The following is a 23,973-nucleotide window of genomic DNA, read 5'->3' as shown; positions in this document are numbered from 1 at the left end:
AAGTTTATTCATCACAGCCAAACCTGGAGGCAAGTTTAGGTGATTAAATGCGCCACAACAGTGAACAGAACTGCTGACTTCTCTGTTTGGGTTTTAGATCTTGCCAGTCTTCTCGCGTTGACGAGGGCCTCCCAACGCATCGCAAATTGACTGTGCGTCACCACGCTTACCAGTGAAATTTGAATCTGGGGAGCATGTACGGAAATGGTATGGTACAGCAATTGATTTTGCTGTACCCCACACCCGCCTACAACACCTGATATATACAGTTGTGATCGTCCATTAAAGCCCCTATCCAGGATTAAACCTGCTTAGCATCCGAGAGAATGTATGCCATCAGGCACATTTGCGTGTGATTTGGCCATCGGTGTTAACTAATACAAATTTCCTTAAAATTAAATGGTGAAATAAATGCCAACTGTGGAATGTATATAAGACATAAATTGGATGCAAAGTATATGGTTTCAGATTGGAATAAATGTGACCTGCTATTGAATAACTCGGTTAATACACTTGAATTTTCTGAACTATTTTTTAAATGCAAGAAATCCATTTTATCAGTTGTACATTTTTTTATATTTGATCACGAACCACACACTAATCGCAGTGCTCATGTGATCGATGCTTTTGGCTTTGTGAAATGGGACGCACAATCGGTTAACCAATAATGAACATGTTCACATTCACCAAAAAAACTTCTGAACGCAACCCAACTCCCCCCCCCAAATTGAATCTGCAACCTCACAAACACACAAAAGCACCGCAGAGGCTAACAAATACATTGGAACGTGATCGACAAGCTGAAAATAAATACTTAAAACTTGCTCCGTGCAAAACTTTGAAACTATACAGCAACAAAAAATTTGATGGAAAACTTGTAAAAAAAAAACCAGGCTGCTTGCCGGCTGGCTTGCTTCTGCTGAAGTGGCGTTGCTTTGCCAATTGAGGGCAGTATTCGTAAGGTGGCGGTATTGCACTTTCCCCCGGACAAACCTTGCCTTGATCTGTGTGCCTGGCTGCCTCGGAAAGAGGGAGCAGCCCCCCTTTAGCTCTGGCTCCGTACCGCCAAGTTGCCTCGCGTGTCCTGGCTAAACGGGAGAGAGAAGAGATATTTTTTTTTGGAGTGACGCGGGATCTCAGAGGTTCCTGGCAAAAAAAAACATTTCACTATTTGCGAGCAGTGGGTTGCGACCTCCGAAATCAAACGATGGACATGAAGAAGAGGGTTCAGTTGGAGCTGAGGAACAGGATTCCTGCCGAGGTGAGGTCGTCGTCATCGCTACCACCACCATCATCTTCACAGCACATCAACAACCACCACCAATATCATTCCATCGTCGACGACGCGGCTTGCAGCGGGATGAGGGTGCTCCGTCATCTGCACAATTCACTCGTGCACGGGGTGGCCCTTTATAAATGTGCAAGACGAGTGGAGCTTACGTAGAGATAGATGCACTGTATATATATGTGTGTGTTGGAGAGCGTTCGGCAGCACACCGCCACTAACCACCTAACCTCCATGTGCGTGAAGTCTAGACACTAAGCCGTCTTTTATAGCAGCTGTCTCAGCTTTGTTGTCACACCACAAGATACTGGAGCGTTCCACGATATGACACAATAATAGCCGGGTTCTTACATCGCAAGAGAGCCCCGTGTGTGTGTGAGAGAGAGGGGCATGTGGCCGTGTGTGTAGTGGGGAGCGGTGGCGCAGCGGTTGGCGCATCGCGCTGCGCTACGACCCCGGCCCGCCCTGGTTCGATCCCCGCTCGCGGCCACCAAACACCGGTGACGATTATCGGAACCGGTCCCTGGGCCTCCCCCTAGGTCGACTCGGCCTCAAATGAGTACCCCGGTGCGGTGTGTTGTAAACATCGCCAGCGCTGGTGAGACAAAGGCGGCCGGGCGTTGTGCTGGGCACCCACCCACCACCTCGTGTGTGCCACAGTGCCGGCAGCCCTTACAGCTGCTCGCTAACAGCACTTGCCCCGACAGGCTGTCAAGGCTACACGGGGGATCTTTGTCTGTTGTGGATATCGAACCATGAGCAGCAACGCCTCGCACTCCGGACACGCCGTGTGTGTAATGTGGTGCCCCATAGACGTCGTCTTCTTCTACGTACGTCGGTGTCTGTGTACAGAGACACACACTTACACACGTGTCTGCGTGTAAACATCCTCGTCCGACGTTGCATCCTCAATGCATTCGCTTCTTTTTCGCGTGCGATGTACGGGGCGGACGACGACGTCTGATGTCAAATTGCTCCGTGATGACTCGTGGGGGTGATGATTGTTGTACAAGCAAAGTGTCTTCTCCTGCTGCTGCTGCTGCGTTGTGTCAACAACACAAACAATAAAGAAACATCGCACCCTCCAGTCGTCCAGCGTGTGTGACCGTGATGTGTTGTAATGCCTCCATCGACTCACTATCGATCGGTGAATATTGGCGTCCCGTAGTTTTTAGATTTGAAGCTTTCGTGACTGCAAGGATTCATACTCGTAGGTTTTTTCGGTAAAGTCACGGAGGTAAAAATATATAATTTAAAATAAAAATAAGAATAGAAATAATTGTATTTCTATTATCATTTCTATAATTGTTATTATTTATTTTTTACCTACGTGACGTTACCGAAAAATACTAAGAGTATCGGGTAGTTTTGTTTAACGCTGCTTTGTCCCCTTTACTGCGTTCAGTTTCATGTATTTGGGTGAATGTGAGACATTCGGCTCTTGAATCGGGTTCAACAAACAAAAACAAGAAACCATCTGAAAGTGGCTTCGCGTTTGAAGTTCTATTTGTAGAGTCTTGTTGTGTGTACGATGTCGGGGGGGGGGGTTTAGTTTGTTAACGTTTTGTTTACACGGATGTTTACTTCCCATTGCTCACCTTCGTTTGTTGTTGTTGCCACTCGAGGCTTGGGAGCGGTGGCGCAGCGGTTAGCGCGGCGCCGGGGGAGCGGTGGCGCAGCGGTTAGGACTGTGCCTTGGGGCAGTGTCTACTACGCATTGGGAGGGGGGAGAGACAAAGACGGCCGGGCGTGCTTGCTGGACGCGAGCCTTTCCGACCTAAGAGCACTTGCCCCCCACCAGTCGTTAAAGGCTATACGGGGGGACTTTACCTTTACTCGCTTGCATACGATGACAAGTTCACAATTTTGATAACAATCTGGATGTTAATTGTTTTTTTTTAATTTGCAGAATGTCTAAACCTTACGTGCAGTAGACATCCTGACATTGGTGTATATACTGCACATTTAAATATCTCTTTATTAGCGTGTGCAGTTGCGTGTCTTAAGCTGGTGTGGAACATCTTAGCTTGTGTGGACATCTGTGGGGGGGGGGGGAGATTCTTATTCTGTTCTAGATTTGAAGCTTTCGTGACTGCAAGGATTCATACTCTTAGGTTTTTTCGGTAAAGTAACGTAGGTAAAAATAATAATAAAATAGTAATAGAAATAAAATAATAATACACGAAAATAATATAAATAAAAGAATAATAATAAATGAAAATAAATCAATTAAACCACGGGGTGGCCCTTTAATTTCATTTATTATTCTTTTATTTCTATTATTATTTCGTGACATTACCGAAAAAACCTAAGAGTAATTCTTATTCTGCTTGTGCTGTGTATGTCTTGAGTGAGTGCATGTCCCAATGATCTTATATATGTGTGTGTGGGGTGAGTACTATAATATCTGACAGTCATCTCGGTTCAAACCACAGCACCCTGGGGTCATCTGTTCCGTGACCTCCTTCCACACTCCACGTGATCACTGTAGTCTTAACGTGCACCTAGCCTGGCACGGGGGTTGTTTGTTGTTATTGCCCTGACTTGTACACATATATCTTCAGCTTGTGTGCACTGCATATCTTGGCAAAAAAAAATGTGCATCATATTCCGGACATCCAATGTGCTTTTCTGCGTGCGAGTTATTGCATCTCGTTGTGTGTCTTGGCTTTCGTACTGTTGACAAGCACGTAAACCTTTGTGTGTGTTGTGTATTAATGCAGTGTACTGCATACATCTTAACCTTGTGTGCACGTCAGCCTGCGTGTACGTCTTGAGTGATTGTGTGTGCAATGCGTGGCTTTGCTGTGTTAGCATGTGTCAATCTTGTGCATGCCTGTGTTATGTAGTCGTATTAACAAGTATGTGACTCTGTACATATCTGTTCTGTGCATGTCCAAGCCTGTTTGTTTGTGTTATCATGTGTCAACCTTGTGCATGCCTGTGTTATGTAGTCGTATTAACAAGTATGTGACTCTGTACATATCTGTTCTGTGCATGCCCAAGCCTGTTTGTAAATCTCGGCTCGTTAAGTGTCTCCCCGTGTCCATTGCTCTCGCTCGCTTGCGTGGTGTCGACTAACATCGCTTGTGTCGACGTCTTAGATTGTGTACATGCACAGCCCCCTTGTTGGATGAGGAACTCACACACGATGTGCTTGCTGATCCCTGGGGGGGAGGGGTTGGCATATAGACGTGGGAGCATAGAACAGTAGTACAACAATATTGTTTTCTCTTCCTGTTGCTGCCCCACAAAGTAACAACACAACGTAGTGTCCGGTACCAATGAGGTTGTGTAATGTAATGCTGTGATGGTGGTTCGTGTCCATGAATGGTGTGCGGGTTATGTTGCCCGGCTTGTCGTTGTTGCATGCTGTCACGTGTCGTGCTGTCACGTGTCGTTATGCTGTCACGTGTTGTGTTGTCACGTGTCGTTGTGATGTCACGTGTCGTGCTATCACGTGTCGTTATGCTGTCACGTGTTGTGTTGTCACGTGTCGTTGTGCTGTCACGTGTCGTGTTGTCACGTGTCGTGTTGTCACGTGTCGTGTTGTCACGTGTAGTCGTGTTGTCACGTGTCGTCGTGCGGTCACGTGTCGTGCTGTCACGTGTCGTGTTGTCACGTGTCGTTGTGTTGTCACGTGTCGTGTTGTCACGTGTCGTCGTGTTGTCACGTGTCGTTGTGTTGTCACGTGTCGTGTTGTCACGTGTCGTCGTGTTGTCACGTGTCGTCGTGCTGTCACGTGTCGTATTGTCAGTGTCGTTGTGCTGTCACGTGTCGTCGTGCTGTCACGTGTCGTCGTGCTGTCACGTGACGTTGTTGTCAAGTGTCGTCGTGTTGTCACGTGTTGTCGTTGTGTCGTCACGTGTCGTGTCGTCACGTGTCGTTGTCACGTGTCGTTGTGTTGTCACGTGTCGTGTCGTCACGTGTCGTTGTGTCGCCACGTGTCGTGCTGTCACGTGTCGTTGTCTTCGCCTGAATGATTGTGCGTTCAGCTTGTGTCTCGCAATAATGAATGGGCATATATCCTGTAATGTTCGTCTGGGCATATTATGGTGTGTCTGTCTGCCTTTGCTTGTGTGCTGTATGTCCCATGTAAAATAAAAGTCTTAGTTTGTGTCTATATGATACAGATGTATGTCAACTTGTGTGCATGTATGCGTGTTATGTATCAGTTTATCTTGTGTATATAATAGTTTGTGTCTGTCTTAGCGTGTGTAGTTGTGTGTACTTAGTGAATGTCAGTGCAGGATGAGTCTGTTTGAACCTGCCCGACCTAATGCTTGACTGTACAATGTAGTTGTGTGTATATTATGTCTTGGTGTGTATGCATACTGTTGCTGTGTTTTATCGTATGTATTCATCTTAGTTTGTACGTCTTGGCTTATGCACATGCGTATGCTGCAGTCTAATCTTATTTGCATAACCTAGTTTGTGTAAATCTTAGATTGTTTCTATCCTAACATTGATATACGGCATCAATTACTGTAATTTGTTTGTGTGCAATTATATCATAGTCGCCTTGTGTGCACATCTTAGCTTGTGTATGCTTGAGTGATTATGTAGGGCTGTGTGTATAGCCAATCTTTTGCTTGAGTCTTAGCTTTGTGTCTACCATGCTTCGTGTGTGCTTGCTTGCATAACTTTGTGTATATATCTTGCGTGCATGTGTGTGTACATGTGACATGTACATGCCTGCTTAGGCGTGTGCTTCTGATATCATTGAGTGATTGTGTCTTTGTGTGTACAAAGTGTGTCATGGGTATGTCTTTTGTGCATGTTAGGTTGTGCCATTGTGTAAGTATACCGTGCAACATTGTGTGTGTGTGGTGGTGTCAGTGTGTTGTGGGTGGTATTGTATTCATGCCTTGTGTATATAATTGTCTGTGGTGTTGTGTATCATTGTGTGGTCATCACATTGTGTGTGTTGTGTATCATTGTTCATGCGTGGTTAACACATTGTGTGTGATGTGTGTCATTGTGTGTGGTTATCCCATTGTGTGTGGCGTTGTTATGTATCATTGTGTGTGTGGTGTGTATCATTGTGTGTGCATGTGGTGTTATGTCTATCGTGTATATATTGTGGTGGTATCACGTTGTGTTTGTATCGGGTGGCGTATGACCTTCATAGCACTTGCCCCAAAAGTCTGCTCAGGCTACACGGGGGATCTTTGTCTTTGTGAACACTGGTGTATATCGATTATTATGTCTTATTATTGTTGTTAAGTGGGAGCGGTGGTGCAGTGGTTAGCGCGCTGCGCCACGAACCAGAGTTCCATTCCTGCTCACGGCCACCAACACCTGTGACGATCATCCCCTAGGTCGACTCAGCCTCAAACGAGTACGCGGTGCGGCGTGTAGTAAACATCGCCACTGGGGAGACAAATGCGGTCGGGTGTGGGGGTTGCTGTTAAGGCTACACGGGGGATCTTTATCTTTGTATTATGTACTGTCGGTGTGCGTGTGTCATTCTGCACAACAGTGTGTATCGTGGTGTCATTGTGTGTTGTATATAAACATGTATCTGTAATCGGATTACGTGTTGCGCGTGTGTCATTTAAACCTATTAACGCAATTCCATTGCAGTACGAATACATTTGTAATACTGTACCAGTACTAAAGTCACTGTTATTGTATTGTGTTAGCTTGTGTGTGTGTATACGGTCGTGGTGGTGCTATTTAAAATATAAATCTGGTAGTTTGTGTCTAATGCTGTTATGTTTCGTGCTCTATGTGTGTATATGTATGCAATGTGTCCGTGTCTAATGCTGTACACGTGTGTGTATAGTGGTTGTGTCATTGTGTTCACTGTAGTGTATCACTGTGTACTGTGTGGTGTCATTGTGTATGTGTACTGTGGTATGTGTACAGTAGTGTCATTGTATGTGTACTGTCATTGTACAGTGTGTACTGTCATTGTACAGTATGTGTACTGTCGTTGCACAGTATGTACTGTTATTGTACAGTATGAGTAGTTATTGTACAGTGTGTACTGTTATTGTACAATGTGTACTGCCATTGTACAGTATGTACTGCCATTGTATTTGTACAGTATGTGTACTGTTATTGTACAGTGTGTACTGTCATTGTACAGTATGTGTCCTGTCATTGTAGTGTGTATTGTTGTTGTACAGTATGCGTACTGTCATTGCACAGTGTGTACTGTTATTGTACAGTGTACTGTCATTGTACAGTATGTGTACGCACACTAATACAGTACCGTTGTGTAACTATACAGTACATGCAATGTGTACACGCGTGCAGTCCTCTTACCAAATGTTTGCGGAGTGTGCTGTAATTGTGCACCAGTGCTGAGTGTAACACACAAACACACTCCCACCCCTCGCTGGGACAAACAAAACCACGTATCTGGTGGATTCTTGTTTAATTCACAGCAAGAATGGATGGTGCCATCATCGTCATCATGCCACCAATCGAGACAAAGCACGGTGGGGTAGGGGGGGTGGTAGCGAGACAGAGGACATCCTACACAAGGCACACCACAAGGCACGATATAAGGGGAGAGATTGCAGAGATAGACTAACAACAGCGAGATGACGGACGCCATGCAAGTTGGGAGGTTTCGCGATGATGATGAGAGGACATGCGGATGGGGTAAAGCGTGGAAAGACGACGACGTTCGCAGAGGAGGGAGCAGCCCGGGGTGACTTACCCCCCCCCCCCTTTCAGGCACCCCCCACCCCTTTCAGGCACCCCCCCCCCTTTTCCGGCACCCCCCCCCCCCCCCTTTCAGGCACCCCCCTCCCCCTTTCCGGCACCCCCCCCCCCTTTCCGGCACCCCCCCCCCCCCCCATTTCAGGCACCCCCCCCCCCCTTTCAGGCACCCCACCACCCCAGCCAGTCGCTCTCCCGGTCACTCTGTGGCTGAAATCCCAGGCAGCCCTCACCAGGGGTGACTTTCAATGACCTCGTTAGCGAGAGGGTGGGGGGGAGCTGGGGGGGGGGGTGCTGTGCGCGCGCTGATGCACAACGCGGACACGGCAGAAGCCTTTGGCAGGCTGGTTGGAGCAAGTCGTGTTTGTGAGCACACACCGCCGGCCGCCTTTGTCTCCCCAGTACTCATAATTTATGTCCAACACACACGCACACTGACAAAGATCCCCCGTATAGCTTGTAACAGACTGTTGGGGCAAGTGCTGTTAGCGGGCACCTATGAAGGTGCTCGCTAACGGCACACGAGGGGGTGGGTAGCCAACACCACGCACGGCCGCCTTTGTCTCTCCCCAGTGGTAATGTTTACACATCGCACCAGGTACTCATTTGAGGCTGAGTCGACCTAGGGGAGGCCCTGGACCGGTTCAGATAATCTTCACTGAATTTAGCCGTGAGCGGGAATCGAGCTAACCGCTACACTACCGCTCCCCATACACACATGCACACACATCACATGCTTTTACACGGTACACACAAAATCTATGCACACAGACAACAACACACGCACATCCATTAATGCACACAAACCCCTATTCACGCACTTGGCCGAGCAGGGCTTTGTTAGGTGCCTCCCTCCCACTGCCCTGATCCCCATCTCACCCTGATCCGCTCCATTGCCTGATCCTGATCCGCTCCGCATCCCTGGCTCAATTGCCTTCATCTTCCCTCCTTCTCTGCTCACCCACCGCCCCACTGATGATATAACTCCGGGCGTGTGCCCATCTGCCTGTCATTAACAATGCATCGTTGTGATTCTATCCATCCTACGTAGGTAGTGTTATTCACACAGAGCTAGGGGCCCATGTCCATGACAGATGATGGAACGCTCTTCATTCCCGTCCAGTTGTCTCGGCATTTTCCCACCAGCTGATGCGTTTCCTTTCTCGTACGTATGTGCGTTGAACTTCTTTCGCGCCGTACGTAGCCAGCCGTGCCATTCGGAGGTGCGGGGGAAGGACAACAAACTAAACCAAGCAAAAAAACAGCTCTAAAGAAATGATTTTTACATCTAGATTTAAAAGTGCATAGCTTCGGTGGCTTCCTAATATCGGAAAGAAGAGCATTCCAGACGGTCGCAGAAGCGCATCGGAAAGCGCGCGATGCGGTGATCGTATTTGTTCGATGGCGACTGAAATTTTTTTTTCTAAAATAACCAAAAATAACAACCCCGTGCATTCCAAACAAGCGCCCACCGATGAAGAAGCAGCTCCCTCGAGCGCACGCTCCTCTCGCTCAAAGCTTCGTCGCTCTTGTATATATGTGTATGTTGAACTTCTTTTGCACCGTATGTAGCCAACCGTGCTAATCGGAGGTTGCGGGGCAAGGACAACAAACTAAACACAATAAAGTTCTAAAGCAATGAGTTTTCAATCTCGATTTAAAAGTGCGTGGCGCCAGTGGATTATAATATCGGAAGAAAGAACGTTCCAGACGGCCACATCGCGCGTCTAAAAGTGCCGCGCGATGCGGTGGCCGTCTTTGTTCGATGGTGAGCCACATCCCGCTGCGAGGATGACCGGAGTTCATGTGATGGTTTGTATTCCTTGAGGTCAGCAAGATATTGTGGATCATTTGAAGCAAGCATTTTGTGTGTAATGAGTGCGACTTACATTTTCCATTGCCGGACCATATTCAGAATGTGTTCATCATATCTCTGACCCTCTGAGGATATGTCACTTATGATTGCCTACTATGATTTACACAACTATGATTATATCTCATGTGCTGGACAAAATATGGATGGTCTGGCTCCCATCAAATGAATGTGGAATTTCTACCGCTGGCTCGGCTGCCAATGTAGATTGGCACCACATTTCTATTTGAACTGACATTGATTCTACACATATACAGTACATGTGTTGTCTCCCCAATTTTATCTCAATTGTGCTATAGGCGTCATGGCACGACATGAATAATCTAAACAAACGCATTGCCCCGTTTGTTTAGAGAACGGCCAGCAGAAGAGATATATGCAGAACTTCTTCTATAATCCGTTAAAGTGACCTGTTTTTTTATACACACATGCACACCAGAAATGCTGCACTAACCCACATGTACTACGAAACACATTGTCAAATCAGTTATTTTAATTCACATACAGTAACTTGAAATCACCAAATTAAGTTTATATATATTTTGATGGGAGGCGGGGTTTGTGCAGTCATTGATCACTGGCCTGAAACCATCAACTCACCACCCCTGACGACCCAGTTTAATCACGGGTGGCTGATACCTGGATTCGTACCCACGCTATACAACAACAGCGAAGTGTAACTGACTACTGAATCACGCCGTGTGTTTTGGCCATCCCCAATATTCGCATGCCTAGAAAACCTCTGGATCACTGAAGCTTGGTGATTTTTTGAATATTTTTTTTCCACCATTTGCTAAGTGATTGAGGCATTGGCAGATTTCACGACAAAAAAAAACGAATCAGACGGAGAGAAACAGCCGGGGGTTCTGTGGGTTTAAAAACGTTCGCCAAAAAGAACACGAAAAATAATGATGTGGTTTTAAAAAACACGACATCGATCTCTTAACACAAGGGCTCTCTGTGCTCTTATGTTCACAAGTTATTCGGTGCGATGCCCCGTTTTATCCGCTGCGTTTTGTAATCCTTACGTAACCTTGGAGGGTAAGCGTTTTCTGTAAACATTGCATTTTGTCACCGCTCTGTCCTGCCGCTTACATTTCTACTTTTATTTGGTAAATAAACCCACTCCCCATCTTTTGCGAGTCATTGGCTTCTAAATGTTTTTGTAATTTGGCCAAGTGCTGTTTACTTTGAGTGGAAAAGATTTTAGTTTTTCAATATATAGCACAGATGAAAATTTATATTTTACACTTTAACAAACAATGTATCCTGTTCATGACCAGCAATACTGCAGTAACTATATTTTCGTGTACTTAAAATTATATTTTAAAAAAGTTCTATACCTGCATCGCTGTGAATGCGCCTTACCCCGACAACTCTTGCAAGCCACGCGGGTTTAACCTGGTTAGTAATTGGATGGGAGATTGGCTGGGAATATCTGGTGTTGTCGGCTCGTGTTGTGCCGTTAGTTAGCACCTATTCATGCCAGAACAGGGCACGAGTGATGGTGTGGACAGCACCTCAACCAGCCACCTGCATCTCCCCACAGTGCCGATGTTTACACAACACTAGATAGTCAAAGACAAAGATCTCCCGTATAGTCTGTAACAGACTGTTGGGGCAAGTTCTGTTAGCGAGTACCTGTGAAGGCCGGCACGGCACACGAGGTGGGTGGGTGGCCAGCACCACGTCCGGCCGTCTTTGTCTCCCCAGTGGCGATGTTTTTACGCACCGCACCAGGTACTCATTTGAGGCTGAGTCGACCTGGAGAGGCCCAGGACCGGTTCAGATAATCGTGACCGGTGATTGTGGCCGTGAGGAGGAATCGAAACTGGGCAGCCGGTCTCGTAGCGGAGCACACTAACAACTGCGCCACCACTCCCCTTAATAATACATATGCACATACAAACATAGATGCAAACGCAGATGCAAACACAACCGTACAATGATATCCTCATCGGAGGACAAACCAAGGATGTCCTTTCAAGAGATGACACACAGAAGTTAGGGCTTCATTGGAATTGTGCTGTTGGTCTGTCTCTTTCCATGGACATTGACCCAGCCTCAGCCTGTCACTTTCCCTCACTCGCTGTTATGCGATGGTTTGGTCTCACGCTGTAAACGACAGACACAGCGATATCTCTGGTTGGGGCGATACCGCCATGTTCGGCAGCGTAACACACAGGTTCAGGGAACAAATGCAAATGAGACACCGCCTTGACACGCCATGGCTATCAGGGATGATAGACTACCGTTGAGACGCACGGCGTGGTGGCAGCCAAAGGCGAGATTGCGAGAACAAGCTAGGTGCAGGAGCGCAATTATTCCACGACATTGCATTGCAAGCGAGAGACGGCCACTTGGTAGGGAGGCCTTCATCCATCAGTGGATAGATCATGACATGTTGATGATGACTGAGTGGACTTGATTTACCCTGCCCTAACGAAAGCAGCCCCAGCTTTCTCCCGACTTGACTGCCGCCCCAACCGAGCAACGCGGCCGTCTTTCCAAGGCATTTCCGCCTTCTTGGATGCGATCAACATTTTCCACTTCTGCTGCTGCTGCCGCCGCCGCCGCTGCTGCGTCCGCTGCGCTCCCCCGTGGGCGATTAGCATGCGTGTGGTCTTGCAGCGGCGGGCGGCAGGGGCATGCTGGATCCGTCACCGTCCACGAGCAGACATGACCTCCATCGCTTAATTGGCCCGGGGATACAGAGCGCTGCGTTCGGTTATTCGCTTGCGCCTACGCGATGCCTGTGGTCGTTGGTGCCGGCGTCTGGATTTTCTTCCTGAGTAATTTGTAATCATGTATCCACGGGAACCCATTTATGGTGTAAAACTGTAAGACAAAAATCGTGGTTCGTAGCCACCTCAAACGAGTACCGTCGTCGTGAACCGTGGTTTATCCACTGCTGGATATCCATGGGGAGAAACGGGCGCCACGGTGGTGAGACATTAACTACCTCACCTGGTATACAGGAGGTCATGGGTTCGATCCCGATGCTGGCGCCTGTATATTTAGAGTTTGCATGTTCTCCCCTTGGTCGAGTGGATTTTTCTCCGGGTCCTCCGGTTTTCCTCTCCACATTTAGAAACATGCGTTTCTAAATGTGTATTTGGCTGCTATAAATTTTCACGTGAAAAAACACTTCCTTGAGCGATCATTTGTGGCCAGGTCGCTTCTGAAAAAGAGCTATACAGCTCAGTGGGCCTTAACTGGTAAAATAAAAAAATATTTTAAAGGGGAAGGCCCTCCCATGCTGCCGCCATCTCTTACTGTCCATCTCACACTGGGCTATGAACCACATTATTACAGTTTGTAATTCCTGGCCATGGTTAACATCATTGTAACAGGTGGCATTTGAGCACATTTTACCAAATGGCACTGACGAGCGTGTAAAGTATGGTAAAACAACCCTCACCACTGCCATGCTTGAGAAAACCTTCATCCAGCAGCATATTGACAAAGGGCGTGGTAAATGAGTGCTATTTTTGTTTGAATTGTTTCATTAGGTCATAGAGCTCGTCTTGGACAACTGCCGCTCCAACGACGGAAAGATTGAGGGGCTGACGGATGCCTTCTCTGCCCTGGAGTACCTGAGCATGATCAGCGTCGGCCTCACCAGTCTCGCCAATCTGCCCAAGCTACCCAAGCTGAAGAAGGTGAGAAGTGCTATTATTATTATTCTTATACCCCTTTTCGCACTGGCACGTGCAAGCCGAGCCAGTGCAGGGCCCTCGTGGTACGAGTCGTTTTTCCACTGGCAATTTACTGTGCCTTGCTGGAACCAAACCGTGCTACGCTGGCCTCACACCTGAATCTGGATCGGGGCCTATCAGGGGGTGCAAGGGCAGCTCGTTCATCACGTGTGACATTCAGATAGTTGCAACTCAAGCGGATCATCAACCATGTCATCGAAATGCGTATAAACTCCTTCACTGCGCGTGAAATCGGTGACATGGTTCAGCTTCTGCAGTGGGAAAAAACCAGACCTGGTGCCTCCTGAGCCACGCTAACTTGGTGGGGGTTAACAGGGGCTTAGCCCCCCTCAAACCTGCACACCGGCTTCAAATCAAACACAGCCGATACAGGGACAACCTCTCAAAGCCAGACTCGGCAAGAGAGCTGAAGGTGTCCACTTAGCAAAACACGTAGAAGACGGGGTCAAGTCGCGAACGTGTGCGATTTAACTCAGACAGCTGATGTCCAAAAATGAGACAGTGCAAGGTTAGCATTTCTTTGGCTCGGTAAGCCCTGAATGGGTTTCAACTTGTTTGTGTCTCATCAGCAGGGTGTGTGGCCTGTTTAACGAATGTTGCTGGGCTGCCTGATGTGATAGGCAAGAGTATGACACAAACATCGTGCGTCGCATTAGATGCACATATAACTTCGTCCTGCTTTGCTTAGGCCTGTTTTATATTAGGCCTCTTTAGCTTAGACCTGTTTTAGCGTAGGCCTGTTTTAGCTTAAGCCTGTTTAGCGTAGGCTTGAGTCTAGGCCTGTTTTATCTTCAGTATGTTTAGCTTTTTTTCCGGCCGGCAGGTTTCTTTTGGCCGGAATTGATGGCGTGAACAATTTTTATTGCGTTGATGATGATGATGTTGACGACTACGATGACGATTGCTTTCGTGTTACACAGCTGGAGTTGAGCGACAACAGGATTTCCGGAGGTTTGGAGGTCCTTGCCGAGAAAGCGCCGAAGCTCACCAGCCTGCACCTCAGCGGCAACAAAATCAAAGACCTCGGCACATTAGAACCCCTGGTGAGCAGCACTGGCAGTTGTGTGGCATCGCAACTACATAAGTGTCAATCTTGATTTGAAGCTTTCGTGACAGATGGAATCCATACTCTTTGGTTCTTTCGGTAAAGTCACGTAGGTAGAAAAATAACACAGGTAGGAACAACAGTTCCACACTGCCCACCAGGGATTATTTGTCTGTCTGTCGTGCATAGCCACGCCCTCGATTTGTATTTCATAGAGCGCTTCGGGCGGGCTCGGCACCACGTGACACGCCGCCCCACGAAGCTTGCGCCGCGTGACACGGATCGCACGAATGCGCTGTCCAACCAAGTTCCTACCTGCCCACTCCGAAGGAACGTGTTAGGTCACTATTATTATAATAGATCACTATTATTATTTTTCTACCTACGTGACTTTACCGAAAGAACCAAAGAGTATACATAAGTGTCATTTAATTTTGGCCAGGGCTTTGTAGGTTATGATTAAGTGAAAACTGAGACAGCATTTCAAAGCTCTCACAAGCGAAGGTATTTAATAAAAAATATATATATTTAGAGAAATTGTAAAAAAACTTGTTTGTACATTTTACAAAGAAAGTAGCAAGATATAAATAAGAAGATAAATAAGGTGATTTCGTAGTACTTTAATAACCAATGGAAACGAATTTTACACGTAGTCTTTCACGACCAATATTATGAATTATAATTGGTTTCTTTTAGTTTACCAAGCAAAATGTTCATAATATTGTACAAATTCCTGTCTGCTGAAACAGCAAATCAATTGGCATATTTTCCCAAGTGACAAATTCATTTTATTTGATCTATCGGGTAGTGGATGGTTATAGTAAAAATAAGGCATAACATACACTATGATCTAAAAAATTATTACGAATCAATGGAAATTACCTACAGGAAATTATGAAATATGAGCAAAACAAGCCCATGTACACGACAAGTTTGTTAAACAATATAAATAGTTGTTAGAGGGAAACACTTGGAGTAGAGTCTGTTCTCCTAGAACGCGGTAGTTGCGTTCCTTAAGAACGCCGCGTTATGGAAAATTCGCGTAATATAAAGTAACATATAATACTGTATAGGGTAAAGCACAGTCGGCGATAACGCGCGATATGCATACGCAGACTGAACAAAGACTGAGGCATGTGGGTAGCATCTAGAAGCATCCAGCAGCATCCCATAGCCTTGTGCGATGCTACGCCGAGGCAGCCGTACAACCGCTTATCCCTACGCGTGCGACGTAGTTCTGTTCACTGAATTGCGTTATATCCAATTCGCATCCGCGTTATAAAAAAATGTGTTCCCTAATACGGTCATCGCGCTATATCCAATTCGCGTTATGAAAACACGCGTTGTAGGAGAACAAACCGCGTATATATTTGTATTCTTAGGGCAATGATTGAAAGTGGATTGTAGAAAATGTGCCTCATTCTCGTAACGTCAACAGGGGATAGAAGCTTAGTAGTGCACACCTTTAGACAGTCGAGACGGTTGATATGCAGTTGAGAGAGAGACAGTGAAATTGTTACTGAAAGGTAATGTTTGATGTTGCATTCAGAGTTTAATAAAGACTTCAATTGTGTAATCACGACTCAATTACTGTTATATATATTTATCTTGACAAGACCACCCTGAGTGCCATCACCTTAAACTACTTAATTAGCAAGATGCCGAGGGAGAAATAATAATAGACAACAGGATGAAAATTATTAAATTAAGAGGACAGCAAGACCAGAATGGAGCGCTTATGGAAACATCGCATTTAATAATGAAAAGCAACGCGTCTAAAGAATTCAGTTTACAGTCAGTGCATTATCGACTGCCACAACGTACGGATCGTAAACACGGACCAATGGACGTACACAAAGGAGTTTGGGGAGATGCATGCTGCTGTAAATTACTCCCAAGACGCGGAAAGAGGTAATACGTGGATTGGGGAACAATCATGAATTTCAGACCTTGCGTTGCTTACATTGGGATTGGACATGTACAGGGCACAAGAAAGGATGCTGATCAATGGACTAGACTGGTTAAGGAATCTCAGCCAAACGAGACAAGAGTTGGGAGATTAAAATAAATGTCTAAATTGAAGAAAACCCAGGTAATGTGATCCATACCTTTGTACTTGTCAGAAACAGCAAGACTTCTTCACGATTCTGGCTAAAATCGCCTGATGAGGTTGGTTGTGATCACCAGAGAAACGTCACAGTACTCAAACTGTCAGTATTGCTGGTTTACTCTCCAACATACCGGTGTGCTGAAAAAGTAATTAATTGGCATGTTTAGTTTATGCGACAAACCTTACTCATTGGCTGCGTCGGGTGGTGGTGCATTAACGACACATTTATGATCTTGATTTGAAACTTTCGTGACTGCAAGAATCAATACTCTCTGGTTCTTTCGGTAAAGTCACGTAGGTAGAAAAAATTATAAAAGAACACGACGTTTCGTTCGCAACACTAGCGTCCGTCATCAGGTGAGAAAGCCACAACAGCAGATCATTCTTTCTCACCTGTGACGGACGCTTGTGTTGCGACCGAAACGTCGTGTTCTTTTATTGTTTTATCTACGTGACTTTACCAAAAGAACCAGAGACGCATTTATGATTTCATAGCATCCACTGGGTAAACTTGACGAGGTTAAAAGTGACCGTGGAGGACAAATCCTAACGGAGTTTGCGCTTCGTTCACGCGATGGCAGTTTCACAAAAAATTGTAACTTACAGAAGGATTCACCCCGTCTGTAGAACGGGATGTTTACCGGTTTGATGTTAACTAACTTGCGTGGTATGGTGAAGTACGGTTAAACAACCCCCATGGCAGGCGCCGCGGTGGTGAGATGTTAACAACCCTGCCTGGAATACAGGAGGTCGTGGGTTCGATCCCGACCCTGACGCCTTTATATTTCGATTTTAAATATTTCTCTCTCCCTGGTGGTCACGTTCATTTTCTCTGGGTCCTCTGGATTTTCCCTCCACATTTAGAATCAAAACGACGCGTTTAGAGTAGTTGGCTGCTCAAAATCTCCACACAATAAGCCACTTCTAGAATGTGTAAGTGCATCGTTCCAATGGCTTCCTAATATAGGAAGGAAGGGCGTTCCAGACGGCCGCAGAAGTGCATTCTTAAAGCGCGCGATGCGGTGACCGTCTTTGTTCGATAACCAACCAAAATCCGCTGTGACGATAACCGGAGTTTGCGCAATGGTAATGTCTCTGCACGCATCACTACACACTAGGGTTTGCCACGTCATTATTTTTCACGATACAATTATTAGAATTATGAGCAATGTAAAGAACAAAAAAACACGAAGGCCAGGTCGGTGCAGTGGAGCTATCATCTGTGGCCAGGCCGCTTCTGAAAAAGAGCTGCGTAGCTCAGTGGGGGTGGGGGCCTTACCTGGTAAAGATAAATAAATGAAAAATAGTAAATATACAGTGAGCTGCCCTTGTGGTTCGATGGCTGCGAGCAGAAAAAGCTGGAGCTGCTCAAGAGCCTCGACCTGTACAACTGCGAGGTGACACGGCACGAGGATTACCGCGAGAAGCTCTTCCAGATCCTGCCCACGCTCACCTACCTTGATGGCCTCGACCAGGAGGAGCAGGAGGCCCCCGAGTCGGACGGTGAGTGTTCGACACCGGACTGTGTTAGCGTCAGCCGATCGGTTTGACAGTTAACTAGACCGGGTTAGAGTGAGGTGAGAGGTCAGGGTTCATCACTAGACTATCTTAAAGTTCGGCATGTAATTTGTCAATGAAATTATAAAAATCTATTCCCATGCCCAATGTATAGTCATCATTTCTTTACATAAAATGTCGCTATTTGTGAATAATCAATTTTGACACTCATACATTGAAAAGTAATTCACAATTGATAAAACTTACATGCAAATATGGTGCTATTGTTGCAGTCGGTCTAATGGAGCGAATAAAACTGTACATGCGAGGCAGAAAAACATTACAAGCAATACAAAAGGGGTAATTTTCAAAATGTTCCCCCCAAAAATAATTAATTATTGAGTCGAATCGTGACTGAATCCTACCAATTCTATAAGTTGCTGGAATTAGTGAATCATTACACGCCTAGTAACGGTGGGGTGGAAGGTCAAGGTTCATCCCCAGCCTGGGTTAAAGCGGGGTTAGAGGTCAGGGTTCATACCCAGGCTGGGATAAAGTGAGGTTAGAGATCAGGGTTCATCACTAAGCTGGGTTAAAGTTTGGTTAAAGGTCAAGGTTCATCCCCAGCCTGGATTAAAGTGAGATAAAGGGTCAGAGTTCATCCCCAGCCTGGGTTAAAGGGAGGTTAGAGGTCAGGGTTCATCACTTGGCTGGGATAAAGTGAGGTTAGAGGTCAGGGTTTATCCCCATCATGGGTTAAAGTGGGGTTAGAGGTCAGAGTTCATCACTAGGCTGGACCAAGTGAGCCAATGTGTTTGGGGACACGCTCCCATTGTGTCGGCGAGTGTGAAAGGAGTTCTGATGTTGTTTGCCATTAGGGGAAGAAGATGAGGAAGAGTATGAAGATGAAGACCCACCGTCGGAGGAGGAGGAAGACGAGGTGAGTTTGGGAAGTGCCTGACAGCTGTGGTAGTGGATTTGTGGTTTCTTTTTTGGGCGATTTTATGTCGGTTTCTCACGTGTCCCGCGTCTTCCCTGCAGGACGAGGATGCAATAAAGGAGGAGGAGGATGAGGAGGAGGAAGACGAGGGTGCGTATATTCATCTCTCCCCCGTGATGAAAAAAAAAAGAGTTTTACAATAATCTTTTGTCGGCCGAGTGACGCATGCTTGAGATGCAGCAGCTTGGAGGCAAGGGTCGGAGGATCGTACAGATTTGTGAAATGGCCAAACCACCTGGGATATGAGACAACTGGGAGATGAAGTTGGTTCATGAACCCACCTGTCGATATTTTGTTGTTATCATCAAATGTGCATTGTGCGTTTTCTCTCGGTATTTCTCCTGAAATCAAAACATTCCTTAAAAACAAATTGGCCAAACATGCCAGTGTGGCATATGAGAGGGGGGAGGTAGCAGAGTGCATGGAGGAGAGTTGAGTGACATGAGAGAGGGGAAGTAGGAAAGTGTGTGGAGGGGAATGGAGTGAGCTGAGAGGTGAGAGCCATGGGTAAGAGGGATGCCGTCGTTAATGTCCAACCCAAATGACATGCGTGGTTCCTGTTTGTCCAGACGACGACCCCGACAGCAAAGGAGAGAAGAGGAAACGAGAGCCGGACGATGACGGCGATGAAGACGACGACGACGAGTGACGCGGCATCGCGCCGTGAACTCACGACGGTGCAGCGGTCAGGTGCTCTAGCAGGGGTGGGGGTGCTAGTAGAGGTTAGTGGGGGGGGAGGTGGTCGGGCGGGGGAGGGGGGGGCAGTTAATGGGGAGGTAGGGCGGGTGGTTGAAGACCTGGTAGGCATTGAGGGGTGGGGGGGTTTGCGCTCGCTGCCGCGTACTTGTAGAACTGGGGGGGTTGTACCACGCGCGCACGTTCCTTGCTCGCCGCTCCCACGAACGCGCGACGCAGGCGGCGACAACGGTAGAGGCGCGACGCTGCCCCCGCCGCCGCTGGCATTGCACACCGGGGCCGAGCGTGGAGGCGTTTGGTCCCCGCGCTGTGGCCGTGACGCTGTTTTGCCGGGAGTCCGATGCTGGCATACTGGGAGGCGCGGGCATTCATTTCAGTCCGGTTTCCGTCCCTGTCGCCAGCCCGGAAACTTATTCCCACATCCGGCAAACCGCATCCAGTTTACCTCTCATTTTGGCTGTGATGACTAGTCACGTGTCTGCTTTATTTAGTCTACCAGCACATCAACCTAATTTAGGTCAGGGCCTCTCTCTTGCTGTCGCCAGTGACGCAAAGAAAATATTCACTGAGAAAATTAACCCCTGGGGAGGACGGATTTGCAAAGGTTAGGGTTTTGGAGAGATCGGTGCGTTTCCGGGACGGCTCTGACGATATTGCGATGTCCCGTAGCAGAAAGCGCATCCCGCTAAATTATCGGAGCAACATGAAAAGGGAAGCTTCTGAGAAGCTTGACAAGGGAATACACAAACCAAAACAACAAGTTTGCGCTTTCATTTCAGCTGCTGTTAAACTGGAGCAGTTAAGAACTATTCCTGTATATATAAAACTTCCGATCCACCTCTGAAACCCCTTTATGTGCTGCTCCCACAATGCACCGCGCATCTTGACACAACTCCTCTTGCCGGCTCCCAGCATGCATTGTGCACCGTCAAGTAGATTCTCACTGCAGTCACCACAGCGGTGGCATCGCTAGAGCACGCTAACTGCAACGGTCCTTAACGTCACGTTCAAGTCTTTTTTTCACTAACAGAACTTCAAACTCAGGTCAGACAGCCAGAGATTGCAAAGAGCCATTTGTTTTTGTTTGGATGCATTTTCCCTTTAAGGCCTACGCACAGCCATCGAGTTTATGGACCCCGCATCACCCCCCTACCTCCCGATTAGCATGATTCGCTACGTACGGTGTGGAAGAAGTTCAACATACACGTGCACACATACATCTGCAGCAGGGCCCACAGATACGTGGGGCCAAGGCACCGGGCTACGACAAATGGGGGCAGGGGGGTGAGTGAAGCAGACAAGGGTCCCCCATTTCATCCCTCGCACCAGGGCCCCGTACCAACCGTGCATACGCCGCTGGCCACGCAGGTCCTGCCCTGTCTGGCGCCTCTCCCTGTCCCGTCCCGTGAAAGGCAGACGCCGACGGATTCTCTCTGAGCTTTCCCTTTGAGGGTGGTCGACGTCACGTAAATCACCGCGGCTGGCCGGTGCTCAATCGACGTCGAGAAACCTCGTTCGGGGTCCGGGCCGATGCGTTACTTTTTGTCCACCCCTTACCAAACTCCAAAGTGTCGTTGGCATGGGGCCCCGGTGGAGGGAAAAAAAGGACCCACACCCCCATCCTAACTCCCCCCCTCCCCCCCTTCTTAGCACCACCCGTGGGCCCTAACGGTGCACGTTGCGCACTCGACTGTTACACCACTGCAGCTTGTGGATAGATCTAAGCTGACGACGACTAGCGACGTCACTGCATAGATGCGGTCGTGAAACGCAGGGCAGCGACGTCAGTGGCATCGCGAGTCATGTTGAGACAACCGCCGGTCAATGTAAAAACTTATATATATATTTTTGTTCCGCTCGTTAACAGATCCTCAAAAAGCAAGTCAGCAACCCGAGACGAGACGACAGCCCCCGGGCGCGTTGTGGGTGCTGCCAAGCATGGGTTGGAAAGGGGCATTGCTGGATTGATGATGTCATGGAGAATTCTATTTTTTTTTGAAATTACTCCCCTGTGCGTCGAAGCAACAAATTTGGCCGGGTCGGAGGGTGCGGGCTCATAGTAAGAAGTGAAATTATATCAAATCTCAGTTTGGGGAATTTTGGATCAGCCCATCGTCCTTCTGGGTGGGGGCTGATCAAATGCTTACCACTTGGTAGTGAGGTCAGCAGTGGTTGTCCAATGTGCTTAACTCACCCCAAACATAGGAATGTGGAATTTCCATCACTGGATCGAGGCTGTAAAAATGTATGAGCGCCTCCCCACGATTATTCTAACCGATCGAAGGCAATTCGTCTTGCAAATTATGTTGGAACGCAGAGGTAAAAAAACAGCACTAAACAAACAATGATAAGTCAAAGTTTTCATCTAAGAAAATTACGTTTGATTTATACAAGATAAAAACGTCAAACAGATGTGATTTGCATGTGCAGGGGTAATTTCTTTTGCTCGTTATGTTTAAGTGTAAAGCTGGGAAGATTAGTTAACGGCAAAATGTACGCAACGTTCCGTGAATGTCTTACAACCTCCTGAACCCGATAGTGGAATTATCCGTTTCTCATTTTAGCTTTGTGTGCTGTGGAAGCCGTTTAGTACTTAGGATTTCAGAGTATGTTGACCAATAACGTACCGTGCCAGACTGCTTGGGCACCACATCCTCAAATGGGTCTCTCCCTGCTCTGCGATTGGGTGTCACGGGTCAGGCTATTATACGTCTACCGGTTTTGTGATGGTTTCAGAAAAGGCTGTCTCCCAGTGTCCCCTCCGAATCTTTTGTGAAAACTCGGATTCCTAATGCACGACTCCTGAAACAGTCAAAGGGCAGGGCGCTACCTCAGCAGTCGGTTGAGGGGTTGGGGGTGTGGGAGTAGGCGAAGGCTTCCGTAAGGTGAGCGAGGCCACTGTCAAGAGACCTTTCACCGTGCGGTTGGGGCTGGTGGCTGAGCACGCGTGGCGGACAGAGGGAGGGGGGATGTCCCGGTTGAGCCTCCCGGAGAAATGGTAGCGTTTTGGTGCGAGAGCGGTGCGAACGGGAACGCTTTGTGATGCCACCCCAATCAGTTTGGCGAGTGTGACCGTCTGTCCTTAGTTGTGATGTTAAATGTTTATTGCTCCACCGGCATAAAAACGGAACATGTACATGAATGTGGTGTGTGCCGAGTTAGTGCGTAGGTGTTACCTCGACCACTGTGAATATCTTAAATATGTTATAAACTGTTGGATTTCCCTAGCACTCACGTTTGTATTGGTTCTTGTATTTTTGCCCCTTAAAATTAAGCCATTCACTCTCTGTATGCTTCAGTCTTGAATGTCCACAGACTGCTTTAATAAACATTTTATAATTCATAACCTGCGTGAGCATCCATCGCTCTACGTAAGTATTCCATAAGAATGTGTAAAACCCTTTTAACAATCTGCCGTGTTTGGGCCTCCCTATGTATATTTGTATTTGACCAGGCAAGCCCCACTGAGCTGCATAGAAGTGACCTGGCCAGAAATCACAGCTCAACGAAGTGGCTCATCTTTTGGAAATTTAGAGCAGAAAAACACTCTAAACGCGTGGTGATGTTAATTTTAAATGTGGAGGGGAAAAACCGGAGGACCCGGAGAAAAATCCACGCTCCCACGGGCAGAGAGACATGCAAACTCCAAATATACAACAAGTTGTCAGGGTCGGGATCGAACCCACGTCCTCCTGTATACAAGGCAGGATTGTTAACATTTCGCCACCGCGGCGCCTGTCATGGTGGTTGTTTAACCATACTTCACCATATTTCAGACGCCACCGATGTTAGTCATTGACGGGCATCGAATTCAACTTTTCAGTTCATGCTGCATGCTGGGCTAACCCCAGAACCATCTGTGACATCACGGGGTCAACACAGAGGTGAGACGTACACGGTCACTCGTAACGTTCACGTAGGGCAGAAAATTACGTTAATAGAATCTGAAATGAAACCTAAAACATACTTACGTCATGTATTACGATCCTTTCCTGACTCCCATCTCAGAAAGGTTTGGGGAGGGAAGGGGAAGAGGGTGCGACCAAGTCAACGGGCGGGCCTCATGGAGCATG

General features: G+C 47.3%; 1 protein-coding gene across 2 annotated transcripts; it reads left to right on the top strand.

Moving 5' to 3' along the window:
* The first annotated feature begins 525 nt into the window (after positions 1-525).
* On the top strand, positions 526-23,243 carry LOC144721888 (putative acidic leucine-rich nuclear phosphoprotein 32 family member C). 2 transcript variants are annotated; one of them, XM_078599822.1, is made up of 8 exons: positions 526-1,261; positions 13,346-13,495; positions 14,473-14,595; positions 18,060-18,210; positions 19,083-19,144; positions 19,246-19,294; positions 19,774-19,881; positions 21,768-23,243. In XM_078599822.1, exons 1-7 carry the CDS (start codon positions 1,208-1,210, stop codon positions 19,851-19,853), a joined length of 669 nt encoding a protein of 222 aa, XP_078455948.1. In that variant the 5' UTR covers positions 526-1,207; the 3' UTR covers positions 19,854-19,881; positions 21,768-23,243. The 2 variants fall into 2 exon arrangements, with proteins under 2 accessions (XP_078455948.1, XP_078455947.1); XM_078599821.1 differs by having other exon boundaries at positions 19,774-19,894.
* The last annotated feature ends 730 nt before the right edge of the window (positions 23,244-23,973 follow it).

Source organism: Lampetra planeri, chromosome 13 (genome assembly GCF_965212315.1).
Source record: "Lampetra planeri chromosome 13, kcLamPlan1.2.h2, whole genome shotgun sequence".
Lineage (NCBI taxonomy): Eukaryota > Metazoa > Chordata > Hyperoartia > Petromyzontiformes > Petromyzontidae > Lampetra > Lampetra planeri.
This window is presented reverse-complemented; position numbering and strand designations above follow the sequence as displayed.

Coding starts and splice junctions, on each gene's coding strand:
- LOC144721888 (XM_078599822.1), top strand. CDS start 1,208: ATGGACATGAAGAAGAGGGTTCAGTTGGAGCTGAGGAACAGGATTCCT. Junction 13,496..14,472: donor AGCTACCCAAGCTGAAGAAG/GTGAGAAGTGCT, acceptor CGTGTTACACAG/CTGGAGTTGAGCGACAACAG. Junction 14,596..18,059: donor TCGGCACATTAGAACCCCTG/GTGAGCAGCACT, acceptor GGCTGCGAGCAG/AAAAAGCTGGAGCTGCTCAA.